At 52.3% G+C, this 22,365-nt stretch overlaps 1 protein-coding gene across 1 annotated transcript in view; it reads left to right on the top strand.

Annotated features, from left to right (window-relative positions):
* CACNA1A (calcium voltage-gated channel subunit alpha1 A) overlaps positions 1-22,365 on the top strand; it is a 287,057-nt gene that overhangs the window by 80,682 nt on the left and 184,010 nt on the right. The window contains exon 4 of the mRNA XM_029916601.1: positions 13,907-13,979. Within this exon, the coding sequence (XP_029772461.1) occupies positions 13,907-13,979 (73 nt within the window). The remainder of the gene's footprint in view (positions 1-13,906; positions 13,980-22,365) is intronic.

The following is a 22,365-nucleotide window of genomic DNA, read 5'->3' as shown; positions in this document are numbered from 1 at the left end:
CTCACACTTTGTCTCTCTCTCTCAAAAATAAACATTACAAATTTTTTTAAAAAAAGAATAATGGGTGTGGGAGGCTACGCCGACTTTCACATGTTCTCATGAAATGCTCATGCACGTCAGGGAGCAGAGAGCGGACGCTGAGAAGGGGCAGGGCCGGGGGGTGACTTAGGACGGGAGCAAAGCCTACAGGACCCAAGAATAGGCGACCCCCATGCAGATCTCAGCCCCAGCCCACAGTAGTGGCGCCTTAGTCTCCCCATCTGTAAAATGGGCAGAGCGTGTGGTGTGTGTGGTCATGCTGTGAAAAAAAAAGGACAGACCCCAGCACGGCAAGGGCTGCATTCCCGTGGCCACCGCTCTGCCCGGAGCCTGGCCCCTACAGGGACTGAACGCACACCTCTGGGGGGTTTTCTTGTCCTTCCCGTTAGCAGCCTGTGCTTCCATCGTATTCCACGCTCACAGCACACTCCCAATATTGTCTCTCCTTGTACTTACTCTTTCACCTTATTTATTGTGATAGTGTATGGAAACCCTGCTTGACCAGGTACGGAAGGCAAGAACTAAAAGGATTGAAGCACCTGGATGGCTCAGTCAGTAAAGCGTCCGACTCTTGATTTCAGCTCAGGTCATGATCTCACGGTTCGTGAGTTCGAGCCCCGTGTCGGGGTCTGTGCTGGCAGCTCGAAGCCTGCTTGGGGTCTTTTCCTCTCCCTCTCTCTGCTCCTCCCCCACCCATGCTCGCACATCTGCTTTGTCTCTCTCTCTCTCTCTCAAAATAAATAACTTTTTAAAAAAAGGAACTGAAATGGCGGTCCTCAAAGTGTGGTCCCCGGCCCTCCAGGGTCAGCATCAGCCGGTTTAGGGCGGAGGTTTCTCACCGTTGATGGTGTGTCAGCTCCTCCTGGAAGGCAGGTGGAGCTCAGGTGGCGGGATCTCACCCCCAGAGTTTCTGATTCAGGAGGTCTGGGTTGGAGCCTGGAAACTTGCGTTTCTAGCAAGTTCTCTGGCGGGGCCGACGATGCTGGTGTGGGAGCACACTTTGAGGAACCCTGAACTAAACATGCTCAGTAACTTACTCCTGCCTGTGGTCCTGACCTCCCTTTTCCTCCCGCCCCTCCCCCCACCCCACTTACCCGAAGGCAGCCATGCTCTTGGATTGCCTGTCTTCCTTCCCACACTCCCTCCTTCTCTTTCTCTCTCTCTTTTTTCCACCAGTTTTATCACATATTTACATGCACCTTAATGTAAATTTAATTTTCCCAATTTCTGAACTTTTTAGCCTTTTGGAATTGTACTCACTTTTTTTTACTCAACTCTATGTTTCTAAGATTCACCGGCTATGAAGTGTAACTGTAGGCTTTTTTTTCCGTTTATTTTTTAAAGTTTATTTCTTTATTCTGAGAGAGAGTGTGCAGACAGGGGAGGAGGAGAGAGAGAGAGGAGCTTCCAGTGCAGGGCTTGAACTTACAAACCATGAGATCATGACCTGAGCTGAAATCAGGAGTTGGACGTTTAATTGACTGAGCCGCCCAGGCACCTCTATTTTTCTGTTTAGTGTTGCATTCTATGATGATACAACAGTCTATCCATTTTCCTGGGTGATGGGCATTTGGGACGTGTCTAGTTTGTGTGCACGCGCATGTGTGCACGTGTGTGCGCATGCATGTGTGTTTGCCATTGTGAACAGTGATGCTGTGGTGAGTAAATAATTTTTGAATGAATGAATACTCAAGGTGTTAATTTTCCTCTGTGCCCTCGGGGAGCTGGCTTCGGCTAGGGTCCGCTGAGATTCGTCAGCGTGTACGGAACACCAGGCACCTGACAAGCACTGGCCAGGCTTTCCCTCAGTCTCCTCCTCATTCTAAGGGTGGGGTCAGCCAGACAGCCTCCATTCCTGCTTGGAGAATTTGGGTCTTGAGTCCATTGGAATAGTTAGAAATGTTTATGGACTTGAATTATCTTTGGAAGAGTTATAATGCAAAAATTTTAACCGTCTGGCCTGTTGCTAATCACAGTGCAGTTTTTTAAGTTACGGATCATAGGTGGACGTTTGTGGTTTATAGAGACGAATGCAGTTAACACTGATGAGTGAATGGATGGATGGATGGATGGATCTGTGGATGGTTGGACGCATGGATGGATGGACGTGTGGATAGTTGGACAGATGGACGGATGGATGGATCTGTGGATAGTTGGACAGACGGGGCGGATGGGTGGATGGATGGATCTGTGGATAGTTGGACAGATGGATGGATGGACGGATGGATGGATGGATCTATGGATGGTTGGACAGACGGATGGATGGATTGGTCTGTAGATGGATGGCTGGATGGATCTATGGATCGTTAGATGGATGGATGATTGGGATGAAGGAAAGAGGGTAGGAAGGGGAAGAGGATGGAAGGAAGGGAAGGAGGAAGAGAGGAAGAAAGAGGAAAATGGATGATGTTGAATGGCTGGACAATTGGATGGTCGGTGGATGGATAAGTAGACTGTGGATGACGGGTGACTATATGGGCAGATGACTAGATGGACAGATGACTGCACTGGATTGAAGGGGAAGAAGATGGCTGGGTGGACAGGTGGGCGGGTGCGTGGGTGGATGTTGAAGATAAGGGTGGACACGGCAGGGTGGTTATCCACGTTGGGCGTCTCTGATACTTGGTGTTCTTACTGGGTTGTTCATGACCTCCGCTTACCACCTTTCTGGTACCTCTCTCAGCGGAATTGAATCTTGCGGGCTTTTTGTGAAAACCAGTGAGATCGTATGCTTAAGTCTTAGCGTCCTCGAGGGTAGGGGACAGCGGTTTACCTTCCTCCTACCCCCCAACAGTTCCTGTGTGGGCCTCATGCATAAATGTTTGTTGATTGAGTAACGAGGAGGGGAATGAGCAGTGCTGTTGACAAAGTTTATTAAAATTCTGGAAACACCTGGTTTTGTTGATTTCAGCATTGGGACCGAAGGTGGAATTCCTTGAACTTGGCTCCGTCAGTAATAGTGGTGGGCTAGCGGAATGGCTCTCTGCTGAGCAGATTCGATAAATGCCCCCGTGTTCTTACTCACTGACCAGAGATAACAGATGCACCAGGGTCCCACCAGCCCCACACAATCGAGTGCCTGATCTGTCTTTGGTCTCATCTCTTCCACCCTGTCTCAGCTCCACTGGCCATTTTTGCCCACACCCAGCTCATTTGCATCTGAAGGCGTTTCTGCTGGCTGTTCCCTCCACCTGTCTCCCTGTGGCCGACTCCTCTTGATTTAGGTCTCAGTGCAAGACTTGCATCCTCCAAGAGGCCTGTCCGCTTCATTTATTGAACACCTGAAGTACAAAGAAAACTATAAAATAAACGTCTCCTTTCCTCTCCAGAGGGAATCTCTGGAGACATTTTACTGTATTTCATTCTGCACCTTTTTATGGCATATAAGCTTTTGTGAACGCATTTCCATGCCACTAGATATCCTTGGAAAGCATCAGAGCTACCATGTACTGTTGCACAGGGTGTACACTGCACAAGAGTATCATATCTTATATCATAGACTTCGTGGAGCTGTACATTTATTATCCCAATTTCCCAGCTGATGAAAGCTTGGTATCTTGTTCTAGAAAGATGAAGCTATTATGACAACTTTTTGACAGATGGACCTAACAACTTGAAAAAAGGGTGTCTTATTTAAACTCACACAGTGCTGCTATATAGATTGGCAGCAACCCCAGAAACGACTGCTGTTAATATCTGACAATATTCCACGTGATGGGTGCGTCCTGCGTCGCGTAACCGTCTCTGGCTGTGTGTTTGTTGGACTTAGAAACAGTGCGGTGGACATCTTTGTGCATCTTTGCCCAGGGTTCTGGTTATTTTCAGAGTAAAATTCTGGTCTAGATAAGGTACCTGAGCCTGGAAACTGTTGCCTGCACTCTCTTGGATCTGTAGCACAGATTTTGAGACCAGGAGGCTCAGAGTTCAGGAAGTTGATGAGGAAGGGGCAGGGAGGGAACGGCCATTTGGTTTGGGGCTGCATAGAAAGCAGTGCTTTGGAACTGGGGGCTTTGGGCAATGTCCAAAGACATTCCTGGTTGTCGTGACCCTGGAGGGCAAGGCGCTACTGGTATGTAGGGGGCACTGAGTGTCCTAAAATGCTCAGGACACCCCCACCGCGCCCCCTCCACCCCCAGCCCAGGGTGTCAGTGGTGCTGAAACTGAGATCCCAATGTAAAGAGATGTCACGGATTTCCTGGAGGGGAGTGGGCGGATTTAGGGTTTTTGGGTGACTTAAATTGAATTTACAGTTTCTCTTCCTAGCTGGGTGTCTAAGCCAGCTTTCTGTGAACTTTAGATCCCACACGATCAGCAACAGGCTTGCTACCGACAGATTCGTTGATGTAAATATAGATGAGTGTATAGAAGGAAATCTCAACCGGAGTTGGAAAATGTTGGAATGAAAGCTGCCGCGGCCTTTCTTTCTCCTTCCTTCTCCTTCTGTTGCCCAGTTTTTAAGATCGTGCCTCACTTCTCTGGGCTCCCGGTGCGGTGGGCGCTGCTGGTGAAGACTGTGGTTCTGTTCCTCCCCGCACCCTGGGGTGGCCTTGCAGACATACTGGAGACAGACCCTGGGGCAGATTGGCTCAGAGACGGGAGTGGGGAGAGGAGCGCATTCATTCATTCATTCATGGTGAATTCATTCCTTCAGATGTGTTCATTGAGCACCTAGTACATGCCAGGTGGAGGGGGGCAGAGGAAGGCAGGAAGGTGGTGGGCTTTGTGGGCCACAGTGGGGACTACACTCCAAAGGAAATGGCATCCTCTTTCCCATTTCCCCCCCTTTGGCACGCCTGTACTTTTTTGTTTTCTGTAACAAAAACGGGGGTCACTTTGGGTGTATGTCTTTGCACACGGCTGTGACTGCTTCCCAGGGGCAGAGTCCCGGAAATGGCACAGCAGGGTCATATGTCGCGCTTTGGGGCCAGAGGGCAAGGAACAGTGAGTCTGTGTCCTTTCAGACTCTGACGTCCCCTTCCTCTGGTTCCGTGGCCCCGCTGGGCCGCCCTTGATTTTGCACCTTTTCCAGACAGAGCGGTGAGAGGCGGAACCCCCTCGAGGTGCTGAGTGTCCCTCCAGGAGCCGAAGGAGCGGCCGCTCCCCAGGCCTGCGCGGGCGTCTGCGTGTCCTCCACGATGCCCCGCGTCGCATTCCTCGCTCCGTTTTCCCCAGGGACCCTCGGCCCAGACCTCTTTGGTGGGGCGCACGCCAGGCTCTGTGGGCCCCGCGGGGTTCCGTGGCTCCGTGTCGGGTCCGAGGCGGCCCGGGGCGGCGGTTCCGAGGGACGGCTGTAAACCAGCCTCCGCGGGTTCGACTCTCGGCACTTGCACTCGCAGTCCTGGGTGAGCCGCTTCACCTCCTGGGCCTCAGTTTCCTCATCTGCGCAGGGCACGTAACTGCAGGGCGCACCCGTGGGGCCGCTGTGAGGCTCAGGCAGCACCTGGGAAGGTGCCCGGCACGTGGCGGGCACTGAATCGGCCTGGCTGCACTGTCACTCCGGGCCGGGCAGGAGCTTCCTTCCTCTTTGGTGCCACAGCGTGTGTTTCTGCGTCTGCTTGTCAGAGCCGACACGTCTCAGGGTACGGGTAGCCACCGCGTGACACAGAGCGAACTCTCGGGGCCTTGGTGCCAGCCGAGGCTCTTCTTGTCGAAAAGCGAGCGGACCGTTTTCCACAGTCATGATGGGCGGGCCCTTTCTTCCCCCTCGCGCGTGTCCGGGATCTCACTGGAGCCCCAGGAAAGACGTGCGGCATCCGGGAGGCTGTGGGAACCGTCCGCCTTCTGGACACTAGTCGGTGGCTCCGCTTTCTGGGGAGTTTCTGACCCTCAGACTTAGCCTTTCTACCAGCCCCCAGAGCTCAATGGGTGTATTTTTGCCCCCATTTTACAGATGAGCACACTGAGGCTCAGAGAGCTGGCTTCGCTTGCCAAGGTCACGCATGGAGGGAATGGGGAAACCTCACAGGACAGGAATGAGCACAGCAGGGACGCAGGTCCGGGGGAGCGAAAGCTCGGGGTGGGTCTGGGAAAGTGTTCACAGTCCAGAGGAGCTGGAGTGCCCGTGGGCAGGAGATAGCCCAAGGGAGCGGTTAAGGGCCAGGGTCTGAGGTCAGCCAGAGCTGGCTTTCTCTCTGTCAGCGGTGTGGCCTTTGGGATGCTGCCTGGCTTCAGAGACCCTCCGTTTCTTCCTCTGCACCCCGTCCGGGCCTAGAGGACCGTTGAGCTCCCAGGGATGGTGTAAGGCTGAACTTGCCGGTGAGCAAAGGACATTGTGCTTGGCCCAGAGTATCAATGCTTAGAGCCAGCGGCACCTGCATGTCCTCCTGGGTACGGGGACCAGGACACAGATGGACATAAACAGACACAAACCGCTGCTGATGTGGCTGACATTCTAGCCAGGACGACAGACCAAGGGCGCAGTTCCGGCATCGTTAAGTGCCAGGGAGCAGAAGTAAGGCAGGGTCGGGAGACACAGCAGGATGGTGAGGGGAGGGGGAGTGTGGGTGCTGGGCCGAGACCTAGGGGACTGCGGGGGGAGGTGCAGGCACGATTCTGGGGGACAGGGAAGGTAACGGAGTGGGTGGCGTGAGGCGGGAGCTCCGTTTTAGTTGGCTCTGCCTAGGGGGTGAGGGGCTGGTTGGAGGGGGCCGGTGAGGGCGGCAGGTGCAGGGCCCGCAGCTGGTGGGCGGCGCCAGGGAAGGCGGCATGACCAGACCTGAGGGATTTCCTCAGGTCTTCCTTTCTCTAACAGTGTTTTAATTTTTTTTTTTTAACGTCTATTCATTTTTGAGAGACCGAGACAGCGTGAGCAGGGGAGGGGCAGGGAGAGAGGGAGACACAGAATCCGAAGTAGGCTCCGGGCTCTGAGCCGTCAGCACAGAGCCCGACGTGAGGCTCGAACTCGTGAACTGTGAGATCATGACCTGAGCCGAAGTCGGAGGCTCCCCCGCCCGAGCCCCCCCCCCCCCCCCCCCCCCCCCCCCCCCCCCCCCGCCCCCTGCGGTCTTTCTCATTCTTAAAGACACAGACAAGGGGGCCACGCTCCGGGTCGTTTTTGTCTCTAGGTTACTCATTAAGGTTCCAGGGCACCGTTTGGTTTTCTCTTTAACCCGTCTGATGTCTCGTTCCTCTCTTTCCTCGGAGGTCGCAGAGCCCGTGCGGCCCAGTTTGGGAGCCGTCAGCCACGTGGGGCTCTTTCAACTTGAAAATTAATTTAAACATAAGAGTCAGGCCCTCAGTTGCACCAGCCACACTGTAGGTGCTAGATTGCCAAGTGTGGCTAGGGGCCAGTGTCCTGGATGGCGTTAAGATCTAGAACATTCCATTACTGTGGGAGGTTCTAGAGGACACGCTGTTCAGAACCCGCAGCTGCAGCCTGTCCCGGGGGCTGGTTAGAAATACAGAATCTCAGGGGCTCTGGGGCGGCTCAGTCGGTTAAGTGGCTGACCCTCGATCTCAGTTTAGGTCATGGTCTCACCGTTTGTGAGATCGAGCCCTTGAGTCGGGCTCTGCGCTGACATCTCAGATCCTGCTGCAGATTCTCCCTCTCTAAGTAAATAAACTTAAAAAAAAAAACCCAGCATCTCATTCCTCCCCTTCTCACCCCATATCTGTTCAGTCTTAATCTGCATCTCGACAAGATCCCCACCCAGGTTGCCTATACTTCGGATCACCCTGAAGGTTTTAGAAATGCTGATGCCCCCCCCCCCCACCATGCTGGGGAGTTTGGTCCAGGGCTGCCCCTGGATATGGGTTTTTTAAAAAAATTCCCATGTGATTCTAAAGTTCAGCTAGGATTGGCACAGAACCCATCAGGTAGTTGGGGACTCTCAGAAAGCAGGTGGGCTGAAGTTGGAGCTGTGTGATCTAGGGCAAGCCACTTACCCTCTCTGAGCCTCTGAGCCACAAGTTCTTACTCTGTAAAACCAGGGACCTGCTGGCTCCTCCCTCCCAGGGCAAGCCACTTACCCTCTCTGAGCCTCTGAGCCACAAGTTCTTGCACCAGGGACCTGCTGGCTCCTCCCTCCCAGGGCTGTGACAGGTAAGGGCGGGTTCAAAGTGCTGAGCAGGGGGCCCGGAACTCGGGATGGTAAGCACTCCCCATGTTCATTTCTTTTTTTTTAATTAAAAAAAGATTTTTAAAAATGTTTTATTTATTTTTGAGACAGAGAGATTCAGAGCATGAGCGGGGAGGCAGAGAGAGAGGGAGGCACAGAATGGGAAGCAGGCTCTAGGCTCTGAGCTGTCAGCACAGAGCCCGACGCAGGGCTCGAACCCACGAACATGAGATCATGACCTGAGCAAAAGTCAGAGGCTTAACCGACTGAGCCACCCAGGCGCCCCCGTGTTAATTTCTTAAAATTGAGGTCAGCGGCCTTAGAGCTAACAGTTGGAGTGGAGGAAACGAAGCTCTTTTTGTAATGGTCTTTAAAAGTTGGGTTAAAATTCACGTAACATAAAACTAACCGCTTACCGTTCTGAAGCGCACAGTTCAGTGGTGTACAGCACGTTCACAGCGTTGTGTGGCCACCACCTCTTTCTTGGGCCAAGATCTTTTTGTCTTCCAAAAGGAAACTGCGTCCCCGTCAGGTCACTCCCCTGCCCGTGGCTAGTCTGGTTATGTCTCTTGGATCTACCCATTCCGCTTTCAGTTTTTGCAGCCCCCCCCCCCCCGCCCCACTGTGTGCATGTCTACCCCATCCTCCGGGCCCTGGCCTGGTGGCCGCCCCCCCACTGTGGCCCCCTCCGCACCCCCCTTCCCCGGGCCTGCCGTCAGCCCAGGTTAATGCCAGCAGCGGGGTCCGTGTTCTGCTCTCCTGGGGCCGCCACAAATGAGAGGTTTTCTCCCAGTTGGGTTTCTCCTAGTTAAATATTTCATAAAGAAGACCTACAACTTGTGACACCTGGGAGCATTTGATAGTGAAGTTAATGAGGGGGAGAGAGTCGCAGGCGGTCCCCGGGTCCCCCAGCTGTGGCCTCCCTCTGTCTTAGCACTGTGTCTGGCACAGAATAACCGCTTGACAAATGTATGTTCAAAGGGTGCCTGTGTGCTCGTGTAGGGGAGGTGGAGGAGGAAAAGGAGGGAGATAGAGATGAAGGAGGGAGAGGAAGGGGAGGGAGATGAGAAGCAGAGGAGAAAGAATTGAGGGTAGTGCTGGGGGGTAGAGGGGGAAAGGGCAGGGAAAGGTGGGGGGAGGGGGACAGAGAAAATACAGCAGAGGGAGAATATTGGGTCTTGTGTCTCTCCCCCTGCCCCTCCCCCCACTGTTACCCTTGATGATCTTCTCCCTCTGTCTTCCCATTTCTCATTTCCTTAGTCTTGCTTTCCGGCTGCTCTTCATCTCTTTTCATTTCCTGTGTCCCTGTTACCTTTTCATTTTCTCTCTGGGTGTTTGTCCCTTTTCCCTTTCCCTTTGTAAACCATCTGTTGGGTCGTGCATCTTATTGTTTCTTGTCAGTCTTTGGCTGAGCGCGTGTGTGTGTGTGTGTGTGTGTGTGTGTGTGTGTGTGTCTGAGAGAGACACAAAACCCAGAGAAGAATAATGTAGGAACATAGATGGACATTTTAAAAACCAACCTTGGGGTGAGTGGCTTAGTGGGTTAAGCAGCCAACTTCAGCTCTGGTCATGATCTCTAAGCCCTGATCATGATCTCCAAGTCCGGGAGTTCGAGCCCCAAGTCTGGCTCTGCGTTCACACCTCAAGAGCCTGCAGGGGATTCTCTCTCTCTGCCCCTCCCTCTCTCAAAATAAATAAACTTAAGAAAAAAAAAAGACCAACCATGAAGTGCACATTCAGAGCCAGACACCACTTCCTCCGAGTCCCCCATTCTGAGTCACACGGCGCTGTGAGGATTCTTTCTAGGGGAGTCATTAGCTGGCCTTTCTTTGTGGTTTTACCACTGAGGTAGGCATCCCTATGCAGCGTGGCCCCATGTTTTGTGGTTGTGAACTTTGCATAGATAAACCGATGTGATCCGAATTGTTTTGTATATTGTGCTCCCTTGGCCTGCAATCCTATTTGTATGCTTCTTCATCACGGTCTCTGTGGCTCCTTCGTGCGCTCACCCGCGCGGGACATGTGAGTTTGTTTTCCTTGCGGCGGCCATGATGAGCAGCGTGGCTCGTGGGTCAGGGATTGTGCTGCGCATGCGTGCGGGAGCCTCTTGCGGGTACAGGCTTCTGCGCAGTGCGGAATTGCCGGATATTCGAACTAGCGCATCTTCCGTCGGACTGAACATCCGGAACTGTGCTGCAGAGTGCTCGTGCTTGGTTACACGTGCGCCGGCAGTGACCTGCGTCCAGGTTGCTCGCTCGTACTTGATATGGTCACCCTCGAACTTCAGCCCTTCTAAGAAGTGCGTGATTTCTTGCTGGAATTTGTCTGTGCACCCCGATTACAAAATGGGTGAATATATATTTATTGGCTATTCGAGTTACTTCTTTTGTGAGGCGCTCTTCACGCCATGACTACTTTTTTATTGGGTTGATTTTTTTTTTCATATTGATCTGTAGATGACCCGTGTCTATTCTGGAAATGTCTATTCTGGAAATAGGTCGTTCATCATTATATGTTGTGCAATATCTTCTCTTGACTTGCCTTTTGATCCTTTTTTTATTATGACTTTTGATCAACAGTGGTTCTTTTTTTTAAAGTTTATTTATTTTGAGAGAGAGAGCATGAGAAGGGGAGAGGTGGGGAGAGAGAGAGGTAGAGAGAGAGAGAGAGAGAGAGAGAGAGAGAGAGAGAGAGAGAGAATCCCTAGCAAGCTCTACACTGTCAGCGTGGAGCCCAACCCAGGACTCGAACTCATGGAGAGATCATGGCCTGAGCCAAAACTAAGAGTTGGATGCCTAACTGACAGAGCCACCCAGGGTCCCCAACAGTGGTTCTTAATCTTAATGTGGTTGAATTTAGAAGTCTTTTCTTCTACGGCTTGTGGGTTTTGTGTGTTCTGTGAGAAAACCGTTTCTACTCTGAGGTCATGGAGATATTGAATATTACTTTTCAGAGTTTCATAGTTTTTCTCACTGTAGTGTATCTTTGACCAACTTGGAATTGATTTTTGTGTACAGTGCGTGGTAGAGACCCAATTTCCATAAGGGTTGTCCCAGCACCGTTTATTACAAAGTCCCATGATTCAAGACAACCTCTCTATTTAACTCCTACTTCCTTAGGTCTCATCTGCTAGTCACGCCACAAATATTTTTTGAGCACTGGCATGAACAAGGCACTGGGTTACGGCGATAGACACACCAGGTGCGTTCAGTGCTTTTGTGCATGCGGTCGCGGGGCCAGGGCTGGTGAGAAATCGGTTCTGACCCGAGGAAACAGCATGTGAAAGATCCTGGGGAAGATGTTTAGAAAGGTGATATTTATCCTAAAGGCGCCACCGGGCCACGGAAGCAGCAATACAATGAAATGGTATCTAGGAACGGCCAGCCTGGTTGCTGTGGAGAATGGATTGCACCCTGGGCCAGAGCGAAAGCCAGGAGACAAGTGAGGAAGTGAGTTTGGTCCCTCAAGGAAGAGATTGTGTGCCTTGGATGGGGATGGTGGTTGTGGAGATAGAAATCATTGATCAGACAGCAGGATGTTTTGAGCTGGCATGATTTCCCGTGCCCTCCCCCCCTTCTCCCCTCCTCTATCTCTGTTCCTTTTCTGGTTGAGCTTTCTGGGTGAGGAAAGCAGTTTGTGTTCCTGCCAAGGGTATGTGCTCTGGGGGACGTGTTTGCCACAGATGGTCTTTGGAACTCAAGCCAAGAGAGAAGCTGGACGGCCCCTGGCCCCTAGGGTTTTCTGGAAGCAATTCAACCATGGCCACTTATTAATAACAACAATGACCTGATAGCCTTTCCTTCAAAACACCATTTAGTTATTGCTTCATTTGTCACCCCCAGCCCACCAAGGTGGGGCAGACACACAAGGAGTTTTGTCTGTTTTATGATCGGATGAGGGGAGGTTCATTGGCACTCTTGAGATCACACACAAGATGTTGGTTTGGGGATTGGAATCCAGTCCTTGACTTCAGCCCCATCCTGTTTCTGCAAGGCCACGCGCCGGCTCCCCAAACATATGCTTGCAGACCATCTCCTACTGGGTGCGCCCGAGTCACTTTACGAGACCTCATTTTCCCTGACTGCAAAGTCAGAATTAAAATGAAAAATGTCTCCGAAACTTTAGACCTGACACACAGTACGGACTCACCACTTTCACCTACGTGAATCTAGCAGCGCCCCGGGCAGAAAACGCAAAGGGGCTTAAGCAGGCAGACAGGGGTTTAATCTAACAGCCCGTGGATGGAAGAGTCCAAGGAATGACTGGCTTCCTGCTCATCTGGACTCAGGGGTCAGATGACATCATGGGGCCTTGGTTTCCGGGCTGCGCTTTTCAAACCTGGCTCCATTTTCCCTGCGGCCAGGACGCGTTTGCAGTTCTGCTATCTTGGTCCTCCCCAAATACCCGAAGTAATTCTCTTTCCCAGTCCTGTTCCCAGCATTCTCAGCAAATGACTTAACTGCTTTTGTTTGGCTCTGCTGGGGTCATGTGCTCAGGCCTGACCCAGTCCTCGGCGGGGAACTAAGAAGTGGGGAGAGGGGTGCTCTGATTGGCTCAGGCTGGAGCCACGTGATTTGCCTCTGGCGTTGGGGGTGGAGCCAGCCTCCTGGAGTGGGTGGGAGTGATTCCTTTAAAGGCGGGTCCGCGTGTGCCCCCTGTGAGAGTGAAAGTAGTTATCCTCACTTCCGCCTTCTACCGACATCCGGTTGAGAGAATTTCATCCAGTGGTGCATCAGCGAGAATGTCAGTAGGAATCGGAAGGCCTCGTTCAAGAATTGAATTAGGAGATGTGGGCAGTTAAGGAGAAGAAAGGAGGAAGGGAGAGAGAGGGAGGGAAAGCTGCCTGACTCCAGCTGCAACCTGAGAAAATCAGCAGAATAAATGCCCCAACGTCATGCCCTCTCTCCATCTTCTGCCATGGCTCCCCATTGTCCAAACCCAACTGGAAGCCAAAGGGTAGGGAGTTGAATGAGGCCGTCTACACAGGTCAGCCTCCCCAGGCATAGCAGGGTAGAGGAGGGATCGTGGACGGTGGGTAGCAGAAGACAGCCAGCACCTGTGGCCCCCCCTTACCTGCAGGGGAGACTGGGACACTTAGGCCATGTGTACCTGTGGTAAGATAAGGGTTAGTGGACACATCACGTCTTTTTCACAAGGAGAAATCCATTTCCCTGGTGTCAAAACTCTAATGCTCTTATTATTGTTGTTGATGGCGGTGGTGGCAATTACTGGGTCTCCACGTGGTCTGGCCTCCTGTCTTGTTTTCTTTGCTCTCCCTCCCTCTTTTCTCGAGAGGAGTTCAGTTCTCTGCCAGGCTTGAGTGGGGGGCCCTCCGCTTGGAGAGCTGGTAGCTGGACTCTTAGCAAGCCTGTGTCCCGGGGCTGGATGGAAGGCGCCTGGGTGAGGCAGCGAGGGGGGCTTCCTACCTGAAGCAAGGGGACCATCTTGTGGGAGGCGAAGTCTAGGGGAGGCCTTTGGGGCTGAATCAGGAACAGCTCCCGCTGGCTGCTCCTTGTCCTCCCTCTTTGGAGCCTGTCTTAGCAGCCGGAAGTGGGTGCCCGCATGAAATTGTAGCCTGGATGTGCTAACAATGGCTCTTGCCCACCTTACCCCCATCCGGTCCAGCTTTGTTGGCGTTGGCTCCCGGTGGCCAGCCCCCACCAGGGACAGCCCAGCAGCTGTAACAATGGCCTGTCCCCTCCCAGCCTTGCCTACTCCTTTGAACTCCTCCAAAGCTCTGTGATGATAGGGGCCGTCACTGGCTTGCCTTCCTCCATTCAAGTTGAGCTGGCCTGTCCTCCCCCCTGCAGAGAGCGGAAGAGCAGCCTCTTCTGGCAGCCAGCCAGCCAGGTTCCAACCTTCCAACCAGCCTCCAAGGTCCAGGTCAGCAATGAGGAGCGAGGGGGACAGGCCCCAGTCCCCTCGGGTGCTGTGGTGTGCTGGCTCTGCCTCTCGTGGGCTCCTGGTTCCAAGTTTTCATCCCCACCTTCCCACCTTTGCCAGATCCCAGCTTCCGGGAGTGATAGCTACACAGGTTCGAATCCCAGCTCGACTGCTTGGGCTTGAGCGAACAGGCAAGTGACTTCACCCCTGTGTGCCTGTGTTCAGAAGTTCTGGATACACTGAGGAAACCAGGACAGAGAGAGGTTTGGTACCTCTTCTCCAGACTCACACTCCCTGAGTGACAGAGGTGGGATTTGACCCCATGCTGCTTGGCTTCAGGGTTTGTGCTCTGAATAAGAACGATGGTGATGATGTCCTAATTCAATGAGCTGTTGAACAGGTTTAATGCAATAGCAGAGGCAAAAATGCTTGGTCCACTGCCCCGCACGGAATGAACACTCAAGATAGATATTAGTTATATTGCAGATTCTGTTATTTTACGTTTTACAGGTGTATGTTAACGTATGCTGCAAGTACTTAACGTGTGAATACGTAGTTCTGTGTTATTCTTATAGTACGGAGGCCAGCAAACATTGCTTGCAAAGGGCTCCATAGTAAAGGTCTGAAGCTTTGCAGGCCATGGGTCTCTGTTGAGACCACTCAGCTCTGCTGTCAGAGCGAAGGCAGCCGTGGACCATAAGTACACGAATAGGAGTGGCTCTTTTCCAATAAAACTTTATTTAAAAACCATGCCGCGGGCCATAGTTTGTGAAGACCCCAGTTTGTCAAGGTCTAATGTTACGTATCAGCAGTTTTTTTTCTGTATTCCTTTGGTTGTATGCTTTTGTGTTTACAAGGCCAGCTTTTCTTTCTCTCCTTTGCTCCTGTCTTTCAGGAGAGCGTGTCGGGCCGGCGAGATGCAGGGGCTGTCCTAATATCAGGCTTGTGTCCAATAAGACACAGGGCGTGAGGCTGGCGGAGTCTCTGAACTCTCTTCTCCCCTCCTCTCTTCCCTTCCCTTATTCCTGAGCTCTGAGACTCGCCACTCTTCTTGCCCCCTGCTGATTTTCTCTGCCTCGGGGCGACCCACGAGGGTCTCCGAACTCCTCTCCCCACAGTCCCCCATCCCTCCCCCAGGCCCCACCACCCTAGCCTCTTCTCTCTGACACAGATATACTAGGTGCACGGTCTTATCTCAGGGTCTCTGCCTTTCTCTCTGTCCGTGTCTTCCTTCCCCAGGTAACTTCGTGGCTCCTCCCCTCCCTCTTCTTTTCTAGAACCATACCTGGCACACAGCAGGTGGTAAACACGTAGAATGAGAGTGCTGGATTTCTTCATTCCTTTCACTCCTGATTAGCATTCGGTGGTATGGAAGGCCCACGGTGGGCTTATCCACTTCCCCGTCAGTGGACGTTTGGGTTTATTCTCGTTTGGCCATGGCCGTAAAGCTGTCATGAGATTCTCATACCTTTTCCCCCAAGTCTTCACTTGGCAAATCCTTATCAGTTTGCATGAAATGGTGCATCTTCAGTGAGCCTTTCCTGGCCCAGGCCCCCCTCCTTCCACCCCCGTCCTTACTCAAAGGCACTTATCACAATGTACAGTGACGTGTGCGTGTTGCTGGGTGCAGGTGACATTCGGGCCAGAACTGTGCTTGCAGAGTGAAATGGAAAGGCAGGAAAAGTGCCACAAACTTTGTAAAACAGCTCCAGGGGGAGGGGCTGAGGTCCCAGGTTCCAGGGACTTATCCGGGGTGGAGAAATCAGGGGCTGCCTCTCGGACAGTGGGGCTCTTGGCTCCCCATTCGTCCACAAATCTGCAGACACGGGATGGGAAGAAATGCACCCACGGCTCCCTGTCCATTGTGAAGATGGTGGGGCCGACAAGTCGTGGTCACGCCATGTCACATCGTGTCGTACGATGTCATAAAACGGCAACTTGTCATAAAAGCAGGCCTAGAAGCACTGTGGGGAGGTGGCTTGGGTCACGCACCCAGTCCACATCTTGGAGCATCTCAAGCCATGGGGCAGAATGACTGATGTCAGCCCCAGATATGAAGGCGGGTGAGAGCTGGGGCAGGAAAAGGTTGAGCCAGGGACAGTGTCCCCTCCGTGAGCTCTCAACTCTGCCTGCGTTGTCCCCTCTCCTATCCTTAGCACTTTGAACGCTGCCTGGCACGTAGTAGGTGTTCAGTTTATTCTTTCCGTGTGGATATTGATCAAGAGCAGTCATTGTGGCCGCGAACCAGGGCTGTGAACTCAGTTTGAGCTTGGTGACCGGTCCTCCAATACTCGCTGCCTGCCTGGTACTGAGTTTCCGTTTTCCCGCTTTATCACATGTCTGCATCACAGGGCTGTACGCAGTAAGCCAGGCACTCTTCTAGACAGAAGCAGACAAAAGTCCTAGCCCTCGTGGGCCTGTGGTCTCCCTGGGAGAGACATAGGATGATTAAGAGGTAAAATACCAAGTTAATTGCACAGGACTGCAGAAGATTATAAGGGCAGTGGGGAGAAACAGCAAGGAGGGGGGATGGGGAGGCCAGTTGCTGGGCTGGATAAGGCCTCCCTAAGGAGGTGCCATTTGAGCCAAGGAGGAAGCCATGATAGGGTCTGGGGGAAGAGGGAATAGCATGTGCAAAGGCCCTGAGGTCGGACCATGTGTGGTCTATCTGAGGAACAGTGAGGAGGCTGGTGTGGCTGAACGGGAGGAGCAAAGAGCACAGTGGGAAGAAGGGAGGGCACGGAGATGACAGGGAAGTTGGGCGGGGCCCTGTGGACTGCGAGGATGACTTTGGCTTTTGCTGTGGGGGGGGGGCTGAGGAGGGTTCTGCACGGAGGAGGACGGGTCGTGACCTGACTCAGATGTTCACAGGCTCCTCTGAAATCCGTGGGGGGTCAGACACTCCGGAGGACGTGACTGTTCTGGTCCAGGCGGGTGGGGGCAGGGCCAGAATGTTGGCTGTGGATGAAATGAAGATGGTTTGGGTTCTAGCAAAAAGTTTTTAAATGTTTTTCCTGCGGGGGTGGGTGGGCGGCTCAGTCGGTGAAGCATCTCACTCTTGGTTTCAGCTCAAGTCATGATCTCACGGTTTGTTGGTGAGTTTGAGCCCCTCGTCAGGCGCTGAGCTCCCTTCTGTGCTGACGGCGCAGAGCCTGATTGGTATTTCTCTCTCCCTCTCTCCCTGCCCCTTCCCTGCGCACACACACTTTTTTTCTCTCTCAAAAGATAAACGGACTTACAAAATGTTTTCACTGGGGTAACGTATATATAACATAAAATGTGCCATTTCAAGGTGTACAATTCAGTACCTCACGTGGTAGTGCCCCCATCACCACTATTTATTTATTTTATTAAAAATTTTTATATAGTTTATTTTTGAGACAGAGAGAGAGAGACAGACAGAGCACGAGCAGGGGAGGGGCAGAGAGAGAGGGAGACACAGAATTCGAAGCAGGCTCCAGGCTCTGAGCTGTCAGCACAGAGCCCGACATGGGGCTCGAACCCACGAACCATGAGATCATGACCTGAGCCAAAGTCGGATGCTTCACTGACTGAGCCACCCGGGTGCCCCCCCATCACCACTATTTAGACTCACAATTCATTCATCCAAAAAGGAAGCTCTGTGCCCTGTAGTACTCGCTCCTCACTCCCCCTCCCTCCAGGTCCTGGTAACCACCAGTTCTGGATATAATGTGAAGGTTGACCAGTAGGAGTTCTGGACAGATTGGTGGTGAAGGCTCAGTGAACTAATGTGCAGAAAGCACTTAGGCGGCACCTAAGACGTGCTGGTAATGAAACGGCCATGGTGGGTGCTTCCCAGAAGCCTTGCTCTAAAGCGACACCTGCTCACCATCTAGTCGGATCTCCTGCGACCCGGCTGTATGTGCAGCGGAGCCAGAGTCATGCTTCTGGTTTGGTCTGCGTAGGGGTGGGGGGAGGAGGAGTCAGAAGGACCAGGCCATCACCATCTGTTCTGGAACACTGTCCAGCTCTGGTCCAGGTTTCCCAGACCCATGTGGGAAGGCTTCCAGGGAGGAAGACAGGAGCCCCGGCCTTGGCCTCCTGGGGCTGCGGTAGCACCAACTAGCATCTGTTGGACCTTCAACCTGAACCAAGATGGCAGCCTTCAGGGGCAGAACGAGAAGCATTCAGGTCTCCTTCGTGGTTGTGTCCCAATGTCCCCGTGTGATTTATTTATTTTTTTAATGTTTTATTTATTTTTGATACAGAGAGAGACAGAGCATGAGAGGGGGAGGGGCAGAGAGAGAAGGAGACACAGAACCGGAAGCAGGCTCCAGGCTCTGAGCTAGCTGTCAGCACAGAGCCTGACGTGGGGCTCGAACCCACGAACGTGAGATCTGACCTGAGCCGAAGCCGGAGGCTTAACCGACTGAGCCACCCAGGTGCCCCTCGCGTGTGATTTCATATAAAGGTCTTCTCCGTTCCCTGTTGCTGTGGAGCTCTCTGAAAGTAGTGGGAAACTCCCCCACCCCTTTCCTGGTGTTTGTGATGCGTTTCGGTTTCTAACCTTTCTGGCTCCGTTTCCTTCCTCAGCTGATGGGTTCTTTTCCTTTGCTCCTCCCCCCCCCCCCCAGCCTCTACTGATATTTCTCCTCAGTGTTATCTAAATTTTATTCTCAACTTCTGTCATGTTGCAAGAGGCCGTAATGCTTAAGAGAATGTGGGGCCATATAGTCCTGACCCCTGATCCCACATCTGCCACCTTTGGAGCCGCCTGACTTTGGGCAAATCACTTCATGTCTCTGAGCGGAAATCCTTCACCTTGCTCAGCTAATGTTGCTGGTTCTTCTGTGGGCACGCAGTACGGTGTTCTTTTCCCACCTCCCTGACGACAGGCATGGCCGTACGACTTGGCTTTGGCCAGTGGAATGTGAGCACAAGTGACACATGTCACATCTGGGCAGAAGCTTGAATAGCCAGTGTCTGTTTCACCGTGTTTCCTTTTGCCTGCCTCCACTCTCGCTCAGCCACAGAGAGGGAGCCTCCCTCAGACTAGGTACAGGAGAGAGGGTGGCGCAGAACAGAGTTCCCATCTCACTCGTGGCGGGCACAGAGCACGAGCAAGAGAAGAGTCCTGTGTGTGTTCAGGCACTGAGATCCGGGAGACGTTTGTCACTATGGCGGGAGGTAGGACACTGGGGCCGAGCTTCCTTGTCATCGGTGGACTGGGACTTATATCTTTTTTTTAAATATTTTTTATTTGTTTTTGAGAGACAGAGAGAGACAGCATGAATAGGGGAGGGTCAGAGAGAGAGGGAGACACAGAATCCGAAGCAGGCTCCAGGCTCCAAGCTGTCAGCACAGAGCCCGACGCGGGGCTCGAACTCATGAACCGTGAGATTGTGACCTGAGCCGAAGTCGGACACTTAACCGACTGAGCCGCCCAGGCGCCCCAAACTGGGTGTAATATCTAAGCACAGAGTTCTTGGGATGGCTATGTATACACATAAGCTATACATGTATATGTATAGCTTAAGTGCTAGCAAACAAATATTCCCTTTTGCTTTCTTTCTATAGGGCCTCTGCTTCCTTGCTTTTTTGATCTTGAAAAAAACAAAGGTATTACGAAGCATTGTCTGACTTCTCCTTCAAGCAGATGAATGGTCTCTCAAAATCCTGCACACTGATTCATTCTCCCTCAGCCTTTTCCTTCCTGGGACCTTCTTTCTCTCCTTCCCTGATCACTTAGTATCTGCTGAGGGGTGAAGGAAGGAAATCCTGTTTTAACTCATTCGGTTTTGTGGGACACCTGGGTGGCTCAGTTGGTTGGGTGTCCGACGTCAGCTCAGGTCGTGATCTCGTGGTTTGTGAGTTCGAGCCCCGTGTCAGGCTCTGTGCTGACAGCTCGGAGCCTGGGGCCTGCTTCCGATTCTGTGTCTCCCTCTCTCTCTGCCCCTTCCCCACTCATTCTCTGTCTCTGTCTCTCTCTCTCCTTCAACAATAAGTAAATATTAAAAAATGTTTTTAACTCTTTCCGTTTTGATTCTCCCCACTTCTTTTTCCCCAGCTCCCCTTAGCCTGTTTGACTCCCGTTCATCCCACCAGGGAGTTGATACGTATGTTCTAGAACCTGTGGTGTTTCTCTGATATCTTTCGTTCCTTGCTTGCTTGGCCCCCCTGGGACGCTGCTGTAGTAGCAAATTAGCAGATAGTTCTGAGGTGCCTCACGCTGGAAGACATTTCCTTTTGCTCACCTAAGCTGGATCCTAGAGCGGTTGCCAGTATCCCGCGCCTCCTGTACATCTCTCTTCCTCGTTGCGAGAGATCCAGTCAGGGTCAGTGGAGACCCAAGCTGAAGGTCTTGGCTGAAGGTTCCCGATGTTCCGGCTGCTCTGGGTGTTGTTGTATTGATTAAAGCCCCTGTGACCGCTGCCAGCAGCCTCTAGGATTAAATCAATAGTGTTTGCAAAAGTAAAAGGTTCTTTTGGAAGCACAGAATATGTTGGTTTATTCTTTTCAACGATAAAGCTTCAAGGCGAAGCTTCAAGGATGGCGGGGCCTGCAGAGGAAGAGGCCAGACAGACCCGCACATGTGGGGGCATTGGAGGGAGGGCACGGGGCGGGGGGAGCATGTGAAGGAGTTGCACTGGGGGCTTGGGAGTCTCTGGAAAATCTGTTTGACATGGGCTTCCGGTGTGACAGCCGAGAGAGCTGGAAGACGGGGAGGTGCGGAAAGAACTTTCCCCAGAGATGTCAAGAGAAATGTAGATGTGGATTTGTTTGCTCTTTCAACAAACATTGATTGGGGTCTTGCTAGGTGCCCAGCACTGGAAAGGGTGCTGAGAACGTGATGGTGAGCGAATTCTATGACAAGGCTTCCTAGGAGTGGAGAGAAGGGGAGTGACACAGTAGAGGGTCATGGGAAGACAGAAGCAGGGGAAGCAGTGAGGTGGCCTCAAGCTGGGGAATGCCCAGAGCCCCCCCAAAGCTGAAAGAGGCAAGGAAGGATCCCAGCCTAGAGCCTTCGGAGGCGGCTCTATCTTGCTGATACCTTAATTGTGGGGTTCTGGCCTATACAACTTTGAAATAATAGAGTTCTGTTGTTTCAAGGCACCACTTTGTGGTAATTCATCATGGCAGCCTCGGAAATGGACACAGACAGTTAGTTCCGTGAGGTTGAAGGTGCCTGTGAGAAGGCGAAACAGGACACAGTTGTAGGGGGGAGGAAATGGGATGAAGAAATAACCCCAGCTCTTCCTCTTTCCCTCTGGTCTCCTGTTGGTGTTTCCTGTTGACCAAACCTGCCTGGAAAGCAGTAGATGAGACCAGAGTCAGCTGGCTCCAGGCTCCTGGCTCCCAGGACACAAAGAAGAATGATGAGCGGGTAGATGTTGGTGGGGAGGGAGGGGCATTAGGAGAATGGCAAAGCACATCCCAGTGCATGAGACCTTTAGAACGTGGATGTGGGTAGAGAAGAGAAGGTTGGCTAGGGTTGAGCCCCAGAGAAGACCATCATTTAGAGACTGAGTAGAAAAGGAGTGGGGAGGGGAGACAGAGGAAGACGGAAGGAAACACAAAAGGGATGTGTGGCCAAGTAATCCACGCACAAAACGGTGGGCCTGGGCTATGGTAGCCTGGAGGTCTTTGGTGATCTTCACTAGAAGAGTTTTGGTTAAGTGACGGGGCTAGAAGCCAGTCTGGGGGTGGTGGAGGGGAAAAATCAAGGTGGAAAAGTCAATTCTTTCTTTGTTAAGGGGAGCAGAGAAATGGATCGGTAGTGGGAGGGAGATTTGAAGACAATATTAATTTCCCTAAATTGGGCCATTCCTAGCAGAATGCACAGGTGTTCTCTCCTACCTAGGATGCTAGAATTCTCGAATGCCCATTTTGAAGTTTAAGATCATGGGTTTAACATCATCAGCCCAGATCCTTGATCTCAAGCATGGGAAAGGCAACTGGTTTGGTTCATCCAGGGATGGGCTCTTTCCAGAAGGGAAGGAAATGCAAGGAAGTGGTGGATAGCCAACCTGTGTGAGGTTGACAAGGAAGGAGGTGAAGGCAGGAGAGTGCTGAGAAGAGGTATTCTGAAGGTTTCTGGTGTCACTTCTGGGCTCGTATGGCCGGAGTGGACAGCGGTCGTTGGTGAGGAGGTAAGGATGTTTTCCAGGAGTTAAGAAGGAAGAGACCAGCATGGACAATGGTCTTTCCAATGGAAACTGAAGGTCATAGAAAGTAACCAGCTCCACCCAGAGTCTTAACTCTCAGCTTTTGTTTTCCTGTGGGCCTCAGTGTCCTGGCTGCTGGGACTGCCTTTGCCTTTGGACTTCTGCTGAGCCCAGTGGCACTGGTTGAGGGTGGGGCGGGGGAGAACTTCATGGCCTGTCTGCCTTGAAAGGGGAAAGTTTCTTGGCTCTTCTACCCTTCT

Source organism: Suricata suricatta, chromosome 12 (assembly GCF_006229205.1).
Source record: "Suricata suricatta isolate VVHF042 chromosome 12, meerkat_22Aug2017_6uvM2_HiC, whole genome shotgun sequence".
Lineage (NCBI taxonomy): Eukaryota > Metazoa > Chordata > Mammalia > Carnivora > Herpestidae > Suricata > Suricata suricatta.
The sequence above is the reverse complement of the archived record's forward strand: the minus strand, read 5'-3'. Positions and strand labels throughout refer to the sequence as shown.